At 43.8% G+C, this 23173-nt stretch overlaps 1 protein-coding gene across 4 annotated transcripts in view; it reads left to right on the top strand.

Annotated features, from left to right (window-relative positions):
* The window catches only part of ETV6 (ETS variant transcription factor 6), a 189485-nt gene that overhangs the window by 32988 nt on the left and 133324 nt on the right, over window positions 1–23173 (top strand). Inside the window, exon 1 of one of the 4 annotated variants that reach the window (XM_039517745.1) lies at window positions 3352–3425. The exons of the other annotated variants lie outside the window; for them this stretch is intronic. Within the exon in view, the coding sequence (XP_039373679.1) occupies window positions 3405–3425 (21 nt within the window). The 5' untranslated portion in view covers window positions 3352–3404. Of the gene's footprint in view, window positions 1–3351; window positions 3426–23173 lie in introns of those variants that run through there. 4 annotated transcript variants of the gene reach the window in all.

Genomic DNA, 23173 nt, shown 5'->3' with positions numbered 1-23173 from the left:
GAAGAAATTAATGGGTATGGCAGAGGGAGAGTGATATATAAGGAAGGGAAGAGTAGTTAGCTAGGAAGGCAAATGCAAGCTGTTGAGTCCACTGTGGATACCTCTATGCAAAGCTTAATGAGTTTATATAGTGCTCAGATACTAAAGTGATGGGCTCCCTAGAAATATCATTGAAAAAGAGAGAAATATTCTGTAAGAAATGGTCATTTAGAAGCTGACCAATATGGGCCAGGCCTTTTGATCTATTTCTTGCTCTCATTTGTTGTTGTTTTCCTCAGCAGTAGAAACCTGACACTGTAAGTTTGAGGAGAAATGATTTTTTTAGAAATGTTTGGGCCTTTGTGATGACCCTTATCCCAACCGTTCAGAAAGTGTATAGGGGCTTTCCTGTTCCTGACTCTGCTTCTTGACCCTGACCTCCTTTGGTGTAAAATGCTTTGATCTGTTCTGTTTCTAATTACCTTAGTCTCTCTTCAGAGTTTCTCCAGATCTGGCTGGTGAAGAGCATGAAAAATAATCAGATCCTTAAAGAATTCAAGTGCCACATGCCGTTTTCAGCCACATACTCCCTGTTAGCTCTTAAGAGACCTGTCAGTACAGCCCCATGCAACAATGTGTGAATTTACCATTATTGAACCATGGCAATAAATTTGCTGCCGTGGATTCTTGGCCTGAATCGCCTGCAAAAAGCCCATTGAGCCACGGAGCTGTGCTATGCCCAGGATTTTGTGATCTTCTGTGTTACTGAGAAATCTCCTTGGCATTTCACACTTCTGGATAAAAAAAATTACAAGAGCTTTCATGCTTCAGGTCCTTAGAATGTAAGCTCTTCGGGGCAGGGCCTCTCTTTAGTTATGTGCGTTCAGTGCCTAGTACAATAGGGATCGGGGCTGCTATGCTCAACCACGGTGCAAACCATAAGAGACTGGCAGGCTTCAGGATGGAATGTCCCCCAGTGTAGTATTACACAGACACACATCCTGCATTTATTTTATATTCTAAACACCTCCTTGGGGAAACCTGGCCTCTATCAGCGAGATGCTAATGGGCTAGATGGAGCATTGCTGTGTTCTGGCATGGTACTTGATTTTAGCACTGCTGAATAACTGCAATGAGCAGGTACTACAGTGGAGGTGTCAGTTCAGGCTTTCCCATATTATCCCATCAGTGTGTCTTGACTCTGCCCTGGAGGGCCCCCGACTAGATTTGATGGTTCCAACTCTATGCCCATGCAATCCTTGGCTTCACTGCACAGATTGCCAATAGTCAGGGCTATGAAAGAAGGAATAATGTTTGTTGAGTTGGTGAGATTTATTTTTCCATGTAGACCAGTGAAGGAGGTAGCCAGGCTGAAACCACCAAGAGTTTTCTCTCAAACACACTTTACCAGTAAGCGTTCATAGAACCCAGTGTATATAAAGCTTTGCTTCTATGCAAGTGAAGCATCTATCTGCTCACGCTTGCTTTATTAAAATGCAGATGGCAGGCAACTGAAACTGAAAGGTGAACTGCCAAAAGAGCAAATAAAGCCGCAAGAGAGAGTGTGTATATGTATGTGTACACACACCCTTTGCCAAACTGTTAAATACATCTAATGCAGCAGTGTAGCAATTCAATAACGTGGAAACTCAGACTTGTGGTGAGTGATTGTCTTCTAGTAAGAGGACGATACACACCTATCAATGGTGTGAGCAATAGAATGTGCCAAGTCAAGCCTATCAGCTTGAACCATATGGCTTAACACTGTGCTGCAAATGGGCAGCATTTGGTTCTGCCAAGGTAGTAGCTGGGTTGCTCAAGTAGTACACAAGAGCCATATCCTACCAGAGGTCAAGTATCTTCTACTACCTGTTGGTTTCAGTGGAAGCTGAGCACTTTTCGGGAGGCAATCCACACCGTGCAGGAGAGGACCCAAATCATCCAAGCAACACTGCTGCTTGCTGAAATGGAAAACAAGCTCTACACACACAGTCCCTCTCCTTCTCTCCCAGAATCTTTAAGGGTCTGATATGGTGTGGTGTCTTTTTTTTTTATTATTTAACCCAGATATAGCCTAGGTCAGGGGTTCTCAAACTGGGGGTCGGGACCCCTCAGGGGGTCACAAGGTTATTACATGGGGGGTCATGAGCTGTCAGCCTCCACCCCAAATCCTGCTTTGCCTCCAGCATTTATAATGGTGTTAAATATATTTTAAAGTGTTTTTAATGTATAAGGGGGGGTTGCACTCAGAGGCTTGCTATGTGAAAGGGGTCATCAGTACAAAAGTTTGAGAACCACTGGCCTAGGTTAATGGTAGAGGCCACAAATTATTGGCATCCGATTTCTGTTTGTCCTACATAAGTGAGTTTTCCCAGTTTCGCTCTTTATGGACATATGTCCACAAAAGCTATGCACACAACTAGCAGCAATCACCACTTTTGCATTACGGTCTTGTCTGAGGGGACATCTATGCTGCAAGTGGAGGTGTCAGACGTTCTAAGTATGTACTCAGGCAGCTAGTCCATCCCACTGCTGCAGCCACGCTGCTATTTTTAGCACGCTAACTCAATCACAGCTACCAGGTGTACACCTACTTGAGCTGGGAGTTACACCTCCATCCTGCCCCAGCGGTCACTAGGTTCAGTTTTAAAACTGGATAGATCCTAAGAGGACAGACTCTTCTTTGGCTGTTCCAAAGTCCAAGTTAGAAAACTGAGACACTACATCCACTATCAAAACATGGTTACAAAAATCCAAGAGAATTCTTGAGCGATGCATACGACTCAGGGGCATGACGTTTTTCGGCATTAAAGTAAATTAGCTTTAATATTCCGTAGAAACAGAGTGTGTAAAGTAAAGCATTCAGCAGACAGGACATAAGTTTTCATGCAGAAATTGATCTCTGACCCCTTGTGTACGCATAACACCATACTCTGCAGCTACATGATCACAGATTGTCTCTCAGGTACTGTGGAATGTCGTTCATTCCCCTAGCCTCTAATATGCTAGCCTGTAGCATAAACACCTGTCTAATTTTAGGCTTTTGATCTGATACTCAGGCTTTTGGAAGGTGCTACAATCAGTGGTGCCACAACCTTAAAAGTGGTGGTGAGCATACTGAATCCCAATAGGATGCAAAGTCCTCCTGTTATCTGAGTCACAAAGTAGGAGCTCAACTAAAAACCAATCTCCCCCACAAAAAAACCTGCTTTATTTTGTGTCATTTTTTTTTTCAAGTAGAAGAGAGATTTGGAAGTGACAGTGTTCTGTAGAAATGTGATTGTAAGTTGGCAGTGTTTTGGACCATTCATGGAAAATACTTATTTTTAATAGGCATGTGGGTGTCAGCTGAAAGGATAATCTCAGCCTTTTCGATTTCCCATTGCTGGCAGGTTTGTATAGCAGCTGCCCCAGGGGAAGAGACAATGCACAGATCCCAGTACGCAGTAAGTAGTAGACTACTTGCATGGCTGGGTCATTAACTTCCTTCCTTCCATTTCTTGAGCTTGAGTCCTACTGTTGTGCATTGTTTGCCAATTATACAAGTTTGGGGATCATTAGGGACCTTGAAGTCCATGTACTTTTCCAGATGGAAGTCTTTTTGTACTAAGGCCGCTCCGTTTCTCTCTTGGTTAATTAAGTGCCTTGCTTTCCATTTGCCTGTTGGCTGTAACTCTTCTCCCATTTCCTTCCCTCTCTTTTGAGAGCAAAAAGCCCTGTTATTCCTGGCTTGCACCAGGTCTATTACTAGACTCTCTCCCTGTTATTTGTGGAAGCAAAACAGAAGTAGAAAGTGACGCGCTGTGGTGCAGCTGGGCCAAAGATAGTTTGCAGGGGCTCACAAGTGGGGTCCTTCTTTATTGCAGCACTGTGTATTCTGCCAGAGCCCCAGTAGCAGTGGTGAAGGTCTGTGTGTCAGAGAAGTCAGGAGAATGCTGCTCAAGGACTAATTCATAGTAAGCAGGGGGCATGGTATTGTGATTTGAGCAGGGGACCTGGAAATCAAGACTCTAGGGTCCTACTGGTGTCTCCTGGGCTCACTTGCGGTGTGACCTTACCCTAATGTCTCTTCACCACTCTCTGCCTCAGCTTACCTCTGTAACACAGTGTATTCTTATTTCCTATTTAACAGGTAGGAATTACTGCCGCTAAAGTAGTTTGGGGTTCTCGAAAGTGCAAAGTTATCACACTTAGAATTAGACTTTGGGCTGATTTACAGTCCCTGAAATCAGATCCAATCCTGCTTTTGAAGATTCTCTCCCTTTTCCCTACAAGGACTGCTCCTTGAGCTTAGGCAGGGTAGGAGTTCTAATGCCACAGGAAAAGCAATCACTGATCATTCGCAGTTGCTGCTGTGAAGGAGAGGGAGCTGGCTGGGTCGGTGTTTGCAAGGAAACCATTTCTCCCTTCTTCTCTTTGGGCTAATAATTGCCAAGCTTCTCAGAAGCGCAAGTGAGAGCTCAGGTTAGTTCGTTAAGCTGAAGGATACGGATAGTATTATTTTCTTGTTGCATGGAGAATGTGTAAGTTTGACTCCTTGTATGTCAGACTGAAGCTGTACCAGGGTGAGCTGATAAACTGATGTGCTTAGGTTTGCTTTCTCTTTCTAAAAATACCCCTTGATTGTGCCCTTTATAGCTAATTGCAGAAGAATATTTGTCACAGGGTACACTCACCGCTGGGGCGCCTCCTCATGGCTATTAAACACAAGGTCCAAAGAGGGGTCAGATGTGTTGGTGAGGTGAGGAACAGGATGTAACACTCTAACTAAATTGTACCCACAAATCCCAATAAATTGACCACAATCCTGAGTAGCCAGATATTTCTGCTGAAAAGCTGACACTTAAGTTATCATCATTAGGATTCAGAGTCAACACATTATGGAAACACTTCACACCTCTCCCAGCTATTGTTTCAGTGGCTGACTCAAGAAGACATTATCATGTTAGTTCATGTAGGGAAGGGTATTTTCACAACTATAAAGACTATGAATTTAATTTTCATTTTCATTTTAATGAAAGCTTAAAATCTGCAGAATGTCTCCCATCAACTTTGCACACAGTACCAGGGAGAACAGACTCAACCTAACAATCTATCACTTGCATTACTACTGGACATGAAACAAGGGCAGTTAACTAGGGTGAGGGTCAAGAACTGAGAACCCAGAGGCATTTCTCATCTGTCTGCCAAGGTCATTTCATAGCTAAATAGATGGAAAGGCCAGAAGAGACTATCAGAAGTCACGAGAGGAGTCTACTGTCACTCCTTATTAATCACTGCTTCACCTATGAAACGTTATCTCTTCTTATCTTATTTGATATGGGGAGGGCTGGTCAGCATTTTTTGTGGGCAAAATTTTCTTGTAACAAATGTGGTTTTGTCAAAATCACTATTTTCTGTGGGGAAATATTCATTTCAATTTCATTTTTTGGCTTTCCCCAATTGAGAAAATCAAAATCGAAAATGCCATTTCAAAAAGTTGAATCATTTCATTTTGATTAAAAGTGTCCACGCTTTTTTGTTCTTGACACTTCAGTTTCAGAACTTTTTGGAGTTTTTCAGTCCATGACATTTTGGATATTTCAACTCTGGGATCAGAAATTCATTTTGAAATGTCAAAATTTCCCATGGGGCAAAAATTCTCCCTCCCAACGAGCTCTACAGACAGGCACTAACCCTGGGCAATAGTTACTTTCCATTACTTAGTTATCACCTGCCAAACAAAAAGCTTCAGCCAAGGCCTGCTGAAGTCAATGGGAGCCTTTCCATTGGCTACAATGGGCTTTGGATCAGTCCCAAAAACCACCATTATCTGATCATCTTTGCTCAATGACTGAGTCTTGAAAATGGCTCCCTTCCTTCCTTGCATGCAGAAGTTACTTTCAATTTTAACTTCAGAGAGAAGTAACTTAAGAATAAAAAGAATAAAAATAATTTCTCATATTTCAGCCAGGGAGCAATGATGATAGCCTGACATGCTGTCCTATCAGCCGGGAGGAATTATTAAACTAAAAGTACAACACGCACACATTAGCCTTGAGGGTCACATTGAGCAAGTCAGACATTCTACAGATTTTAAGCTTCCATTAAAATGAAAATTAAGTTCATAGTCTTTGTAGTTGTGAAAATACCCTTCCATACATGAACTTATGTCTTCTTGAGTCAGCCACTAAAGCAATAGCTCGGAGAGGTGTGAACTGATTCCATAGTATGTTGACTCTGAATCTTAATGATGATAATTTAAGTGTCAGCATTTCAGCAGAAATATTTGGCTACTCAGGTCACTGTGGGCAATATTTGGGACTGTGGCTAGCATGGGTATGTCTCCTCTAGCTGGGAACTACACCCCCAGCTAGACATACCTTCAAACAGCATGGGACATCATCGAGTAAACAGCTAAGTTTGATCTTAAACATATTTTTCCCATTTGTTTACAATTCTCTTGTACCTTTTCCTTTGGTCGCAGACTAGAGACCTGATTCTCTACTGCCTTATACCTTGTGCGGTCATTAATGCTTATATAAAGTGGATGTAAAATAGTGAGATCAGAATGGTTTCATTTTACACCCATTTTGCCCAGGTGTGAATAAATACCCAAGGTTTAACACAGTGGAGAATGGGGGGCTCCAGTTGTTGTACCTGAGAGTGGATTTCGGTATGCGAGTTTTGGTTATCCGAGGCTGTAGTGTACTTTACATTAGTCTTAGCAAGAAATGGAGACACCCCTGCAGATTTGTTTTGTTTTTGTTTTAATATAAAAAGAAACATCTAGACTAAAAATGTGACTTAGAGTTAATTTCATAAATATGCATTTTAAAACAACCACTTTTAGAACTTTGTAGTTATCCAAACATCTGAAAGGGAGAATTGATTTTTAGTAAGAAAAACACATATCAAAGTGTGAAAATCTTCCATTAGGATTCCAGTACCCACCTTAACTTGGCCTGGGGGCCCCACACAGCTCTGCCAGTGCCCCTCAAATATGTTCTATAGCAGCTTTTGCTGGATCCGTACAGGAGCGTCACTCAGCTCTGGCAATGTACAGCAGCTCTGAACTTTAGCATCCAATCCAAATTCAGTCTTGTGCCCCCATTCTCTGCTCTCTGTTTTCTAGGTTGAGACAGTCGATCTTGACTCATTGGTGTGGAATTTAGGGATGCTTTCCAAGTGATGGCAGCTTTTGATGCAAAATCAGGATCTACCAAAGGCCAGCTGAGCCGTGGAGTGATGGAGTTGGAGCTGCTACCTGCCACTGGCACTGCTGGATTTGCTTATCCTCCTAGGATATTATATATTATTGGACTCATCTTTGATTTAGATTAGTTCAAGTCATTTTATTGGGGGATCTGTACATAGATCCATTACATTAGAAAAGGGGAAGGCAGGGGGAATCAGCACCATGGGGGGGGGATTATACATCAGGCCTTAGGGTCAATTTCCTCTTTCTCTTCCCTACCACTCCATGAATTCCACATGAATCTAGATGCAAGTTTGAAGCTTCTCTGAGGCTTTATAGAGTTGAGGGGCAGGGAGGGGTAAGGAGGGGAAGACTGAACTGGCCCAGGAGCTCCCTTTGAACATTTTGCCATTAGACAATGAGGGTAGGAGAGCTTCCTGAAAATGTGGTAGTGCAGAGGAGAGAGACTAAGATAATATCTGTATGGTGAATTCAGAAAGGTGTGGGGATGGCTCCCTTCAAATGACTCTTATTGTGTGTCATTCATGGGGCACTGCTCCCCAGGGAGGGCCAGCCAGGAACTATCCCAATGAAAATGTGTGGCATGTAGGGTTTGCCATGCCAGATCAGATCGGGGCTCCATCAGCTCTTGGATCTTACCGCCAGCTCTGTGCCATATCAGATACTTCAGAGGAAGGTGAAATTCCCTGCCATAAAACACCTGGTCAGTTGTGAAATGGTGTATGTGGGGCAGGGAATTCCCCCTCAGTCACTGATATCAATCAGTTTATGTCTTGAAAGATTATGGGGCTTGACACAGCCTAATAGCCAATCCCTCCTTTTTTCTCCCCTGTTGCTCCCCCGATGGGTGGAAGAGAAATACTCCCTTCAACTATCCCCCCACATGGCAAGGTCAAAGGGAGATTAGATAATCCAATCCATTCGCTGGGCCCAAATAGCAGCTGTTTTCTCCTCCTAGTAATTATCTGGGAGATGCCCTGACTGCTGCTTGGGCTGCCCAGCTGCGAGGGGAGGATAGGAAGCGAAGCTGATGAGCCATACAGCTGCTGCATTGAGGGAAGCTGCCTACTGAGCAGTAACTGGGCCCAGATCCCCCGACAAGGCCAGATCCAAGACAAAGTTCTAGTCATTAGCAGCCCTGGTCTCTCAGAGCAAAGCATTTAAGTAGGTGAGTCGCCCCACTGACATCCTTATTCCTTGCTGAGCAGCATCACCAGAAATGTTTGCTAAGTTCTGATAACTGAGCCAACTACACCTGGGCAAACCTATAGTAGGATTACACAGGGTGTCACTGAGGAAGGAACTGGAAAAAAAAATTTGGCCGACAGAACCTGTATTACTGTTAATGATACATGAGATGGAGGGGAGGAAAACAAACACCACCACCCCCCTAAATTGACAGGACTGTCAGATTCTATGTTGAGCTGTGTTGAAATTTAAATCCTGGAGCTCTGAGTAGATGTTGAAAGAGACAAAAAGAGAGACACTAACGGACACTCACCGACTAAAAACTCTACCACAGCTACACAAAAAGACCCCATGAATCATGCCAGGAATATTTAAAGCACCTTCGTTTTTTTTTTAAACTGATGATTATTTCAATACATTTTCCTGCCTCTCTTCAGAAGAGAGCCTCAATATTTGCAATTGCTCTGGCATAACATTTTTCACGATTATACTAAGAGGCAGGCTTAGGTCAGCAGAGGGAAGCTGCTTTAATGAATCCAAAGGTTTGTCAGCCAGACTAGCTTTTGTACTAGTACCAATAGGCTGTGCCAACAAAATGATCCCCTCCAGAGATTTCAAGTCATGGGCTGTTTGTGGGATTAGGATAGAGAGGGAAGAGAGTTACAACTCCATTTTTTCTTGAGTTCATATCATTTATGCTGCAAGCCACTAGAAGGTTCCTTCCCTTTCCTCCACCACCACCACCAGATTTTTAGGATCCATACAATGGTCCCAATCCTGCATCATAAAAGTTAATGGGAAGTTTGCCATTGACTTTAATAGGAACAGGTCCAAAGTGTATGCTTGCATGGGGACTTAGTCAGATGGGACTACTTGTGAGAGAATGAATTTCAGGCTCAGATCCCTAGAGGATTTTCTTTTCTTTCCCTACTGGATAGACTCAGGATTTTGTGAGCTGCAAATTCATTCTCAAAATTAGGACTCAATCCTCCTCGCATTGTAATCAGTGGGAATTTTGCTACTGGTTTCAGTAGGAGCAGGATTGGTCCCTTAAGGAAAAAACAGTGATTTGCTCTTGTGTATGGATTTAAGGTTTATTTTAAAAAAATATTTCTTTTCTAACATTTGGGAGTAATAGTTGTAGCAGGGGTCTGTGAGATAGAATGACATGACCAACTGTGCCCCAGACTTTTTATCTGGCAAGGTGGTTGCACTTTCTGTGCCTCTGTTTCCTCTTGTATCACAGAGGGGATAAAGTACTCAAGGGAATGCTGGGAGGCTTTAATTAATTTATATCTGTAAAGTATTTAGCAATCCTCAGATGTAATGTTCCATGTACTGTAAGTGCAGAGTATTAGCAATAATATGAAATTATTTTGTATTTATTTGTTAAATAGGATCATTTAGTTTCGGGGGTGGGGGAAGTTTAGAAAGAGGTGAAGAGGCATGTGAGAAAAGAAAAGTGAAGAGAAAGGAGGTAGATGGTTGAAAGATCAGAGAAAGAGACCAGAACCTACCCACAGCCATCAGGGTTTGTGGAGATGCCATCAAATTGGGAAGCATCAAGCTATCATTGAGCCTCCTTTTTAACTTGATGAACAAAAAATGTTTAATAATTAGCAAGTAAAATAATAAGCTCCCCGCCTTCCTTGTAGTCTTTAGCAGTTACCCAGAATAATTAAAATAAAGGAATATGGAATTTCCCATGTTCTGAGGGAACTACTTTGATTTTGGGGGTGGGCTGATGGAAATATAGAGTCCAGAAAGGATTGCTCACCCTTGCAGTGCATCAAGAGGCCTAGTTCACCACATAACAGGGCATTGCTGAAGAAGGGAAAAGAAATGCATGTAGGAATGGTCTTGATAATACTTAGTCCTGCCATGAGTGCAGGGGACTGGACTAGTTAACCTCTCAAGGTCCCTCCCTGTCCTATGATTCTATGATTCCTAAAGTAACAAGACATTTGTGATGCAAGTTGAGGGGAAACAGAGTGATTCAAGTTTGAGACTGACACTTTGTCTTTAGTTCACTCCATCGTGCCCAGAAAATTGCAGTACACATGGTTTGTATCAAAGCACCAATGAACTTTCAAACCAGATGATCAGGATCTTGCACAACACACTTGGTGTCAGGTTTTGCTTGGTCCATCTAAAGTTCTGCTGAGTTTTGTGCACCTGCTGTCAAACTTGTGCTAAGCTTTGACCTACCATGGCTTGAGTCTCTTACGGTTTTGGGTTGAAATCATGCAAAAGCTCTGGTTATATGTGAATTTGACCAGAGATGGGCCTAAACAAAAGTCCTTGATCTGAATGCTCCCAGACTTTGGAGCTTTGATATCCAGATCTGCTTAGAACTTTTAAATGGAAAACGTTGGCTTTCTCTTCCCTCCCCATCTTTATGTAAATAAAAAATTATTAAGGGTGTTTTGCTTACAACAAAAAAGACCAAGCATTGAAAGATGAATTTGCTGGGAAAGTTGTGATTGAATCTTGAATCACCCAGCTCTCCTCAGTGTCCGTCACAAGGTTCTGTCCCGGCCCGCAGGTATATGGGATCTTGGGGAGCAATTACCACACAGGTGGGGTGCCAATTAATTTCTTTATTAAAGGAAAAAGGAAGTGGTGGGAATTTAACAATGAAATACGATGGGATGGGGTGTATAGGGTGTTTACAATAGACAATGATGGGGGGGGTTCTTATTGAACAGTGTAGGGAGTTCTAACAGTGGGGTACAGTAAGTGGGGTTTAGCACAATGGGATACAGTACAGTCAATAAGCAACTCAACTTTATATAGGAACAACTTTAGATACAGTGTGGAATGCAAAATGTACTCAAAAGAAATGCAAAGTAAAATGGTAGCTTCAATGCAATACAAAGTATATCAGAAAAGTGGAGGCAACCAATGGGGTGTTATAACCACAAATAAAATGTGAATCACAGTGCAATGATACAATATGGGTGATAAGTGAAATTGTACAATGTAACAGTATAAAAGAAAATTAATGACTTAATCTGTGAGGCTGTGATAGCAGATAATCTGCAAGAGTGTACCTAAAGGCTGGGTCGAGAAACAGGAGTGGGGAGGGGGGTGAATGATCAGTGGCAACTGATGAGAGGAGAGTGCAGCTGCAAGCAGCGAGAGACTCTGAAGCCCTGCGGGGTGAAGCCCAGAGCAGTCTTCAGGAGCCTGCGGGCTGGACGTACGGGAGACAAGAGCAGCTGGAGCGCACTTAAGGGGAGTCTGGGAGCAGCAAGAGGGGAAGGCGCTGAACGTGCAAGCGATGGGAAGGCACGTGGAGAATGGGGGAGACGGCTGAGGGAAGAAACAGGTTGCAGCAGCGGAGAGCACTTCAGGGAAGCTGCGGAGCAGCGGGGTGAAGACAAATGGAGCAGTGTGATGGTGATCTTCGGTAGGGGAGGGGCAGCGGAGAAGCGGGAGCACGAACACAGGGGATACAGGGAGAGGCAGCAGAGAAGTGTAAAGGGCTAGAGGGAGGTTTAAGCAACAAGCGGACACTCCCCCCAAAAAAGGAAAGAAGCGGCAAAGGGTTTGGGAAGTTACACAGCGGGAGAAGCAGCAAGGGGTTTGGGAAGTTTGGAGGGTGATGCAGACGCGGGGGAAAAAGCAGCAAAGGGTTACAACAGGGAGACACGGAGAAGTACACAGAGGGGGAGATTGGAGCGGGGGAAAAACAGACACGGGAAAGTTCAGGGAGAGATCGGGACAGCGGGAAGACGACTCCAAACCGCAAAAAAACTTATCTATTGTCTAACTTAATTAAACTTATATAAAATGACAAGCAGCTTATACAAAGTAACAAAACAGGTACAGAATACAACCAGGCAATGGCTTTTTAAAATCTATCTTAACCAACGACTAGGCAAAACAACAAATATCACAATTCTAAGCAAAATTATAACAAGCAACTATACGGAGCAACAAAACAGTAAACTATAGCAAGGCAGGTGAAACTTACAAGCGCTACAATCTTAGTAAACTATGACTTATTAGACTAAAAAGCAAAACCTATGGTGCACCTTATGCTACGGGGAAGTTACAGAGGGCAGAGTGGTATGTGCCCAGGATACAGCTCTCAAGGCAGCCCCCAAGGAAGCCAAGGGATGGTGGCTGCAGAAGTGGATACGGCTGAAAACAGTGAGCCCCGAAGCAAAGCCCACTGGAGCAGAGCTTAGCGGCGGCACAAACTTATTTTTAGCGGCAAAGCGCCGCGGAGTTTAAGAGAGGTTTTAAGACACAGGCCAAGGTTTAGCTTGAGTCTGTGTGCTGGGGAAACAGAGCCAGCAGCTAAAATAATAAAATAAAAGTATAGAAAGTTTCACAGAGGGATTCTTACCAGTCCCCAAGGCAGCAGCAAAGGCAGAAGCAGCAACAACATCAGAAGAAACAAGGAGGGCTCAGTACGGTCTCGATAATCAGGAGGTCTCTCAGGCAGCAATTCGTTCTTCATGAGGGGGTGTTAACGGGGGTACGCTCAAAAATAAAATGAGAGCAGAGAAAGGACCCCCCAGAACCCCTGGCTGATCAGACCAGGCAGCAATGCAGGAACCTTTCTGATGTTTGTTTCAAAATGCCTGTTTTTTAAAGACAAACTCAGGCAGTTTCCCGCCAGTAATCCTGATAGGCTCCCTCTGTCACAGGGGAGGAGACACAGGGAAAAACTGCAGGTGAGCACAGAGACGTGCCTGGGCAGAGTCCTGGACAATAGGTGTGAGTTCACACCTCAGGACTCAAAAGCACATGAGGCCTATGACTCATGCCCAGGATCTCAAAAACACATTAGGTCTTGCAGCTCTGGACATTGCCTACCCTACACAAAGCCCAGGTTTAACAAGGTGATAACAGGACCAACCCTTTGAACAGGGCAGTGGTCCCACTTAGCACGCAGCACAAGTGGCTATCCCTTTGAGAAAGGCAATGGCTCTTGGAAATGACTTAAGGGGGCCTCCCTTTGAGAAGGGCAGTGGCCCTGGTAAACAACTTAACAGCCAGGGAGGGGCGGCCACAGGAGGAGAACAAAAACAAAATGGAGTAAGGGGACAGCTGCAAGAAACAAAATGGAATAGGGGGAAAGCTGTAACAGACAGGTTCATGTTACCAAAAAAACTAGGAAAACAGGGAATGCAATGTGATTGAACATGCTTTGCAACCTTAACTATGGGGTTCACCCCCAAAGGAAAGCTAAAATTACCCTTTCTGCTCCTGCAAAGTTAGACACACCAATGACCCAGTCCTGCAAACACACGTGTACAAGAATAGTTCCACTGAGTTCAAGGGGATTACTCATGTGTGTACTCAAGTGATTGTCTATAAAAAGGAGTATAAAAAATATACATGTGATTTAAGTAACATATTCTACATAGGCCTGAACCAAAGCCCAATGAAGTCAATGGGAAGACTTCCACTGATCCTAATGGGCACTGGAATCTGTTTCATATTGCCTATATTGAGAGTCATGTGTCTCAGGGGGAGGGATAGCTCAGTGGTTTGAGCATTGGCCTGCTAAAGCCAGGGTTGTAAGTTCAATCCTTGAGGGGGCCACTTAGGGATCTGGGGCAAAAATTGGTGCTGCTAGTGAAGGCAGGGGGCTGGACTTGATGACCTTTCAAGGTCCCTTCCAGTTCTAGGAGATTGGTATATCTCCGATTATTACCTTATTACCTCCTTTTTCAAACCAGGGTAAATGGCACTATTCAAGTCACTTTTTACACCAGTGAAGCTTGTCTGCTCTAGGGTTTTACCGCAGTGCAGCTTCACCATCAGAGCTACCCATAGCACTAAAAACTCCAGTGTAGATAAGCCCATAGTATGGACTCAAGCCAATACCCTGATCCTCCAATCAGATCTATGTAGGTGGACCACTGTGCCTTGCTGACTTCAGTGGGACTGCAAGTGTTCAGGGATCCACTCCCACGGATCTGATTGCAGGAAGGGGGCTTCATGTGAGCAGGAGTGCAAAGACTGCTCTCTTTTAAGGGATGAACTTGATGGGGATTTTGGGATACTGCCCAGCCAATTCTAAGCACTGGAAATATTTCTGTGATCCTTGGGCAGACCTTCCCACTCTCACATTTTAATAGCTGCCCTATTTATGGAGACATTTATAAGGCAGCTACAGGAAAAGCTTTGTTTAGCACCATCTCCTCCTCACACTATCACAGAAGCAGCAAAACACAGTAAATTAGGTCTAATCGTCATGAAATTTTGCATGTTCATAGGGCAACAAAAATGATTAGGGGTATGTAACAGCTGCTGGATGAGGAGAGATTAATAAGTCTAGGACTTTTCAGCTTGGAAAAGAGACGACCAAGGGGGGATATGATAGAGGTCTATAAAATCATGACTGGTGTAAAGTAAATAAGGACGTGTTTTCTACTCCTTCTCATAACACAAGAACTAGGGGCCATCAAATGAAATTAATAGGCAGCAGGGTTAAAACAAACAAAAGGAAGTATTTCTTCACACAACGCACAGCCAACCTGTGGAACTCTTTGCCAGAAGATGTTATGAAGGCCAAGATTATAACAGGGTTCAAATAAGAACTAGATAAATTCATGGAGGATATGTCCATCAATGGCTATTAGCCAGGATGGAAAGGGATGGTGTCCCTAGCCTCTGTTTGTCAGAAGCCAGGAATGAGAGACAGGGAAAGGTTCACTTGATGATTACGTGTTCATTCCCTCTGGGGCATCTGACATTGGCCACTGTCAGAAGACAGGATACTGGGCTAGATGGACCTTTGGTGTGACCCAGTATGGCCATTCTTATGTTCTATGTCCTATGAACAGGCTTTGAGTGAACCCTGAGGCTGTGATTTTCAGACTTCCCTGAAATTCAATAGGAATCATGCACCTAATTCCCTTAGGCTCCTTTGACTATCCCACCCTGAAGCTTTGTAATCATTTTCTTCATTACATTTTTTACTTGTAACTTTCACTGTTTTTGCTGCATTCAGGGGAGCCTGCATTATACAAGTAGGTAAATAGGAGGGACAGATTGACCATTTGTAAACCATTTATTATTTTCTATACCTCTATCACATCTCCTGTTCTTTTCTTCAGAACTAGACAGTCCCATTTTTTTCCTACCTCTACTCATACAGAAGTCTCTGTTTCCTTCACCCATCTCTGGCCCCTACTAGATCTGCTATTTCTTTTTTGGAGCTAGGGTGACCAGAACTAAACACAGTCTTGTCGGTTTTCATTGGGTTGTCTACAATGATGTTCAGGTCATTTTCCAGAGGGCTTATAGCTAATTTAAAGTCCAGCACTGTGTAACATTAGTTCAGGTTACTCCTTCCGAAGTGCAGTGCCTAGCTTTTGTCAACCTTGTAGTTCATGTGCCATCATGCTTCTCGTTCAAGTGCCATTAATCTGGCTAGGTCCATCTGGAGTTCTCTACATTCTTTATTCCTGACTAACCTTAAATATTTCGTGTCCTCTGAAGATTTTGCCCCCTCATTGTTCACCCTCATTTCCAGATTAAATATATTAAATGACACTGGGTCCAGTATGGTTCCTTGGGAAACCCTATTGTTAACCTTCCACCATCTTGAAAACTTCCTGTTCATTCCTATTGTCTTGTTACGAATTCGGCCCAAAAGAACTAAATGGTGGTGGTGCCTTTAATTTATAATTCCACCCAGTGATCCCTTGCCTGAATGCTCATACACTTTTAAATTAGGCCACATAGACACAGGTTTCAAAATAGTGTTTAAATGTGAGTGGGTCAAACTCACTTGCCAAGTAAGCCACATTCTAACACAGCTCTATCAAAGCCTGAACCAAAACCACTCTGAGCAGGGTTAGATGACATGGTGATAGAAATACCTGAGCTGCGTCTACACCACACCTTCTACCTTTGGTACCTTCAGTGAACCTGCTACATCAGTAAATTGCAGGTCCCATTTTGGCCAGTGTAGATGAGGGCTTAAAGATCCTGGCCCCATCTGTAATATGATTTGCTTTACCAGCATGGAGGGGCCCAGACCACTATCTGGATCCCAGCAATCCCAAACTTTGGGGAACTGGGACTTCCACAGAGCTAGTTTTGCCATGGCCTCAACCTGAAATCCTCCGCATAAAGTTAAATGACAATGGAACAAAAAAAAAATGCCTGAGCCATGTTGACACAATAGCTTCTACCTGCAGAGCTGTGCTGGTGATGAACTGGGGATCCCATTTTTGTAGCCTGCCTGTCCTGCCTTATTTTTCAAACGTTGAAGACTTTTTATGGTTTGCCTCTGCCTAATTTTTTTCTGAAATCTTGCAGGAAGTTCAGCTTGCTGTGTCCACTGATAGCAGCTGAAGTATCAGGATCCAAACAAATATATTGACTACTTAGGTGTGTCATTTTAAATGAGCACAACATATCCTGTTTTTATTTCAGAACAGCGTGACTTAGTGCACAGAGTACTGGCCTGGGACATGTTTTTTCCCCCAGCTCTGCCACTGGCCTGCTGGGTGACTTTGGGCAAGTCACTTTACTACTCTGTGCCTCGGTTTCTCCATTTTTAAAATGAGGATAATGATACTCACCGGTTGCAAAATGCTTTGCGATCTGTGGATTAAAAGTGCTGTATAAGAGGGAGATATTTTGTGACTGGTTGCATTTGTGCTTAAAATCTGTCCAAAAGTGCCATAAACTTAACTGGGGTAAAAGGGATGTTTTGCACTAAGCTCTCATTTCAATTATCTTTGTGAGAAAATGAAAGTGGGAGGCTGGTAGTACTGGCTAAAAACACCTCAGGCGTAATGAGAGCAACTGTGGCCCAAGCTTCCCCCTTCACAGCTCTGTCAATGACCTGCAGCTGCCAGGTAGCTTTACCAGTGCAGCACAATACACTGCATCCTGACCTGCAGCACATCCTGTTCTTCCAGTCATTTGGCTTCTCTAGGACAGAGACTGCCGGTTATGCTGCATTGTGCCAAACTGCACAGTGTCTTTTGTGTGTGGATAAGTGAGGATTAGGAGGAAACATTTTTCTTGCGGCCCGGGCCCGGGTCTCCAGAATTGGGAGGCCAGTGTGCTAACTCATTGCATCAGCAAGGCCCCCAAGTTCTGCACGTCCTTTACAGGAGTACAGACTCCTGGTTTACAGAGTTGAAAGCACCTGATTCTGTAAAAGCAGACTGGGTTTCTAGACCTGGAGGTAATTGAAATTATCCCAGGGCAACTTTAATCAGCAGATAATTCATTGCCTTGATGTATTTTCTGATCCCAGCATCGCTCAAGCTGACCTGTGGCAATTGTTTTCTTAGCTCAATTGAGCAAAGTTACTGCTTTGAGGCCAGGAGGTCCTCCATTCAAAACCAGGCTCCCCCATCTCTGCAGCTATTACACATGTGCTCTGACTGCTAATGTTAATTCACCCTCTATCCTGAACCCTGCAACATCTGTTCAGCTAAATTTTCATCCCACTAGTAGGAAAGTAATTCTGCTGTGCAAAAGGGGAGAGAGAACTGGGAGCAAAGGATGTGTCGTTCTGAGAGTGCAAGTTGCTTCTTGCTTCAGCTCCTTTATTTTATACTGAATTTAACTGCCGTTTAGAATGAGCAGGCTGCTTTCAGCAACGAGCAGTCCATAAACCACCTCTGTTTCCTGCTGATTTCATGTTTCACTAGGAAAGACATTGCACAGGAATCGAGATAGGATTGACTAATGAGCATGGGCGTTTGTGGAACAACCACACTGGAGACAGGCTCATTCTCTCTCTCTCTCTCTCCCTCTCCCTTTCTCCCAACTCACTCTGAAGAGAGCTAGCTACAACTCATCTTCTAACAATAGGCCTGCCCTGAGTCCTTCTCTTGTGCCACAGTTTTGCCCTGGTCTGTAACTGCCGTCTCTCTGAAAATTCATTAAGGGCTCTATGACCCAGATGTTTGTGCGGTGACACTGAAGCAGCTGTCACTGCTTTAAAAGAAATACTTAGCAATATTTCTTCCAAAGACCTGCCAGTTCTTCCTGGGAAACCATGGGAAGCATTTTTTAATAGAGAAAATTGTGCATAGGCATAATGTTTTCTAGACTTCTCTTCCCTCATTTTTTAATGATGGGAGGTGTTTGCATGCAAACAGGATTTCTGTGTCTTAAGAGTCCATCTGCTTCCACTGCTTCCACTCCACCTGAAATCTTAACCCACTGCACAGAACAGCACGGACATTCCAACAGCAGCTCTCTATGAAGAGAAGTCCTGAGTAATTGTCCCTACGGTGACGAGATTAAGAGTATTCAAGGCTCACTTGGTCTATGGTTCGAGCACTTTCAAAGGGACAAGCCATGTTCAGGTTGTTTGCAGATCTATTTTCAGTCGAACCTGAAGAAACAGGCTAAAGTTCAGCTAGAACTGAGGGGTCTACAAGGGTGAGGGAAATGAACTGAATTGCTAACAATGAAAGTGAACCTAAGAATTAATTTCTGTAAGGTTTTCCACTGACTTCAATGGGTTTTGGATCAGATCCTATGTGCTTGGTGAGTGGGAGCTACTCAGGGACATAAGGGGACTGCTTTTTATACAAGTGTCTTTAGAGGTACTCCTTTGTGTAGTTGAACAAGCTAGGGCTGAGCCAAACACAAACTTTGTATCTGGAGCTGAACTTTTCCAGAGCTTCAGCTCTCATTTTGGTTGGGACCCATCTCTAGAGCAGAGAGGTGACCATCTCAGACTTAAACCTGGAGAACAAGAAGTTACATCAGAAAAGCGGTGCCCGTATCAGCACTAATGCGTGTTCTCAGCCTTCAGGGCTTATGTTGCCTTTCTGTGGCTTTTTGCAAAGCACTCTATACACCAATAGTGCAAATAAAAGTAATGTGTGTGTGTGTCCCTGGTAAAGTCACACATGTAAATTTACGTAAAGATATGCAAATTAGGCCTGGCATTCTGGCCCCTTGTAAGTTGCCAATGCAGCCATTGGTTTTGCACCACTGCCCTAAGTAAACAAACATGCTGTCCCTGTACATCTGTGGCTGTGACTTGAATGGTGGGTGGGAATCTGAGTACTTGCCTCTTTAATTATCTGATTGGCATTAATGAGCTAACTAGATACACAAGTGAGCTGTCAGGTTCTTCAAGAACACTAGGTATGTCTTGAGTGCAGCTGGGAATGAACCTCCCAGCCCGCGTGGACTGACACGTTAGCTTTGCATGAGCTAGTGCACTAAAAATAGCAGTGTGCATGTTGTGGCACAGGCTAGCCACTCAAGTACAAACTTCCCCAACCCCTTGGGTCCCATACGCAGGTGGCTAACCCATGCTGCCGCCAGGGCTGCTACATCCACACTGCTATTCTCAGTGCGCTAGCTCGCATAGAGCTAGTGTGTGTCTGTCCGTCTAGGCTGGGGAGCACGCTCCCAACTGCAGTGTAGACATACCCTTTGAGGGTATATATCTAGAGTAGGAAAACAGGTTTTTATTTGAAAATGTGTTCACCATGATCAGCTAGCCCATGTTAAAGTACTCTTTGCCCTGTCGAGGCCAGGGTTTTAAAACGTGTTAGCTAACCTGTATTAACTATCATATTTTTAAAGCTCTTTTTGGTCCTAATTTAGATTTACCCTAAGTGTCTCAGGCCTGGTCCACACTAAAAAGGGGGTTCGAATTAGGGTGCGCAAATTCAGCTACGGGAATAGCGTAGCTGAATTTGAAGTACCCTAATTCGAACTACTCACCCGTCCAGACGCGGCGGGGTCGAACTCCGTGGCTCCCCCGTCGACTCCACCACCGCCGTTCATGGTGGTGGAGTTCCGGAGTCGACCGCGGCGCTTCCGGAGTTCGAACTATCGCATCTAGATCAGACGCGATAATTCGAACTCCGTGAAGTCGAACTCACCGCGTCGACCCACGCGGTGAGTATGGACCTGCCCTTATAAGGGCTGGAGATCCCGTTTTAACCAGAGTAACTTGATAGTCAATTAACTAATACGGTTATAAATGCTACTCCAGACATTCCCCAACATTTGGTTTAGACGCACATGCTTGTGGTTTATTTTATGGCTGAAGCCCCATCCACTAGAGTATCCCCTAGGGTAAATTACAAATGTTTGTGTCCTGGAACACAATGTTTGTGTGGCGTAGCTACACTAGCATGAACAGTCGTGTTAGTTAATTTGAGTTAATTGGCAATCAGTTAATTACATTTATTACAGGACCACAAACTCTAGTACAGTCAAACCCTAAAGTAAATATGAGATTGTCAGATTTCCTCCTCCCAGTTTGATGGAAGGGTAGAAATCCTTTAACAAAGGCCTCATGCATCACACAAACAGGGAAGAATTTTGCCAACCTTACTCATGGTGATTGGTTTCAATAGGGCTACTCCTGATTAGCAAGGGTGTCAGAATATGTGCCTTGGACCAGTTAGAAGGATGACAATGGTTGGGCAATGGATTGAAGGACTGGGGGAATCCTTGTTTAAATACGGGTTCAGAAGAAACTGGCATTAATGGAACCACTGGCTGAAAAGACAGTCTCCGGACCCTGGACTTATGATTGCCTTCATTTGAGTGACTAATTTTGCTGGAAAAAATAGAATCAAATCCTTTAAAAGACCGTATTCCTCCTCATATTTTGTAGTGCCCCACACGTCCAGAACAATGAACAGAAAAATGTGGGCTTTATTTGGTAGAATCCAATGGGATATTTGGAGTTGCAGCTGACCTGTAGTAACTTGAATTAATTGATTGCCACTTAACTAACATGACTGTTTGTGCTAGTGTAGACACTGCACATATGTTTACTCCAGGACACAAACATTTGTAGTTTACCCTCGTTCATTTTTAAGCCCTCCTGCTGTGCTTAAGGCTTTGTGATCCCACGATGAGAACCAAATGCAAATAAATTATAAGGCTGTTATTTTACAGGCTTTTTAAAGTTAAAATGAGATGGTAGCTCACTTTGTTGCATGTGGAGGCTAAGTGTATTGCATACAACAGGGGCTCCTTGCATCTTTCCATTCTCCCTCCTTCCCCTGCTTGGCTTCCTAAACGCCCTGTGTGCCACCCTACCATCCTGCCAGGAACTCCCTGCAGTGCCTCCCACCACCTCCCTCATGCTAGGGGCGCTCTCTGCCCTCCCTTCCCACCGCTGTCAGGATCCTCCATTATCTGGCTATGCCTGGGGCTCTGTGTGCCCATTTCCCCCTCCCCATTACTTGCCCCCAGCATCCTAGCAGTATGCCTGCGCTATGGAGACTATACCAGCATAGCTATGTCGGCATAGCCTGTAGTGTAGACACAGCCTGTGCTGACAGAAGGAGTTTTTCTGTCAGTGTAGGACTACAGCCTCCCCAAAGAATGTTAGCTACATTTATGGGAGCCCTGGTCCGGCTGGTAGTGAAGACATACCCTGAGAAAACGTGACTAATAAGAGGGGTTTTCACATACCTTTCAGCATGGCTTCCTGATCGCCATGCTTCAGGCAGTCCTTTTAACGAAAATTATCAATGTATTTGTTTTGTATATAGCTGTGTATATAATATCTGTGTGTGTGGACGCACGCGCGCGTGTGTGTGTGTGTGCATGCGCATATAGATAGATTAGATTGTGAGATACAGTGGAACCTCAGAGTTACGAACACCAGATTTATGAACTGACTGGTCAACCACGCACCTCATTTGGAACCAGAAGTACACAATCAGGCAGCAGCAGAGACAGAAAAGACCAAAATATAGAAAAGTAATACTGTACAGTATTGTGGTAAACGTAAACCACCAAAAATAAAGGAAAAGTTTAAAAAAAGAGTTGACAAGGTAAGCAGTTTCTGTGCTTGTTTCATTTAAATTAAGATGGTTAAAAGCAGCATTTTTCTTCTGCATAGTAAAGTTTCAAAGCTGAATTAAGTCAATGTTTAGTTGTAAACTTTTAAAAGAACAACCATAACATTTTGTTGAGTTATGAACATTTCAGAGTTATGAACAACCTCCATTCCTGAGGTGTTCATAACTGAGGTTCTACTATATCTGATCTTAGACCTGTCACTGGAAAAGGACTTATCCCATCCTGGGCCTTAGAACAGTGTAATTTTATGGAGGGAAGTTCTAAATTTTGGTGGGGCTAAAAGGAAACCTTTCAAAAAATGATAGCTACTTGGAAGCCACTCAGAGGTTTGTAGTGTTAAAATCATAGAAGCACAGGGTTAGAAGGGACCGCAAGGGTCATCTAGTTTAATCCCCTGCCAAGAGGCAGGATTTGTTGGGTCTAAACCATCCAAGACGAATGGCTATCCAGCCTCCTTTTGAAAACCTCCAGTGAAGGAGCTTCCATGACCTCCCTAGGCAGTCTGTTTCATTGTGGAGATGGATTAGTAGGCAGCAGGCAGATGAGGAGCCATGGTCATTGGTGCATGATATGATGAGTGCAACCGATCACAGATATCACCATCTCTAAGTGAGTGTGTGTGTGTATAAGTAATTCTCTCTGATCCACACTGCAAATTTTTATTGCATATTCTCCTAGGCACCTCCACTCCCATCAGTGGAATGTCTGCATATTAAACTAGTGCAGAAGAGGCTCTAAATATCCAGAATGGGGAGGAGAGGGTTGTGTAAGTTGGTTAGGAGAATTATGCTCTTAAAGCCCAACCATTACTCAGAGGCCAAGATTGTGAACCCTTTATTCTAGGGTTGCCAACAGTCCCTTATTACAAGGGACATCCCTTACTTGTTCATCTCTGTACAACAAGATTGTGAGTTGCTGAGTGCATCAAAAATACCCCTGGTGAATGTAGGTGCTGCTGCTTTATATTATTTATTAATAAATGATAATATCTGGAGGAAGGGTGGGGCGGGGGTG

Source organism: Mauremys reevesii, linkage group 1, assembly GCF_016161935.1.
Source record: "Mauremys reevesii isolate NIE-2019 linkage group 1, ASM1616193v1, whole genome shotgun sequence".
Classification (NCBI taxonomy): Eukaryota; Metazoa; Chordata; order Testudines; family Geoemydidae; genus Mauremys; species Mauremys reevesii.
The sequence above is the reverse complement of the archived record's forward strand: the minus strand, read 5'-3'. Positions and strand labels throughout refer to the sequence as shown.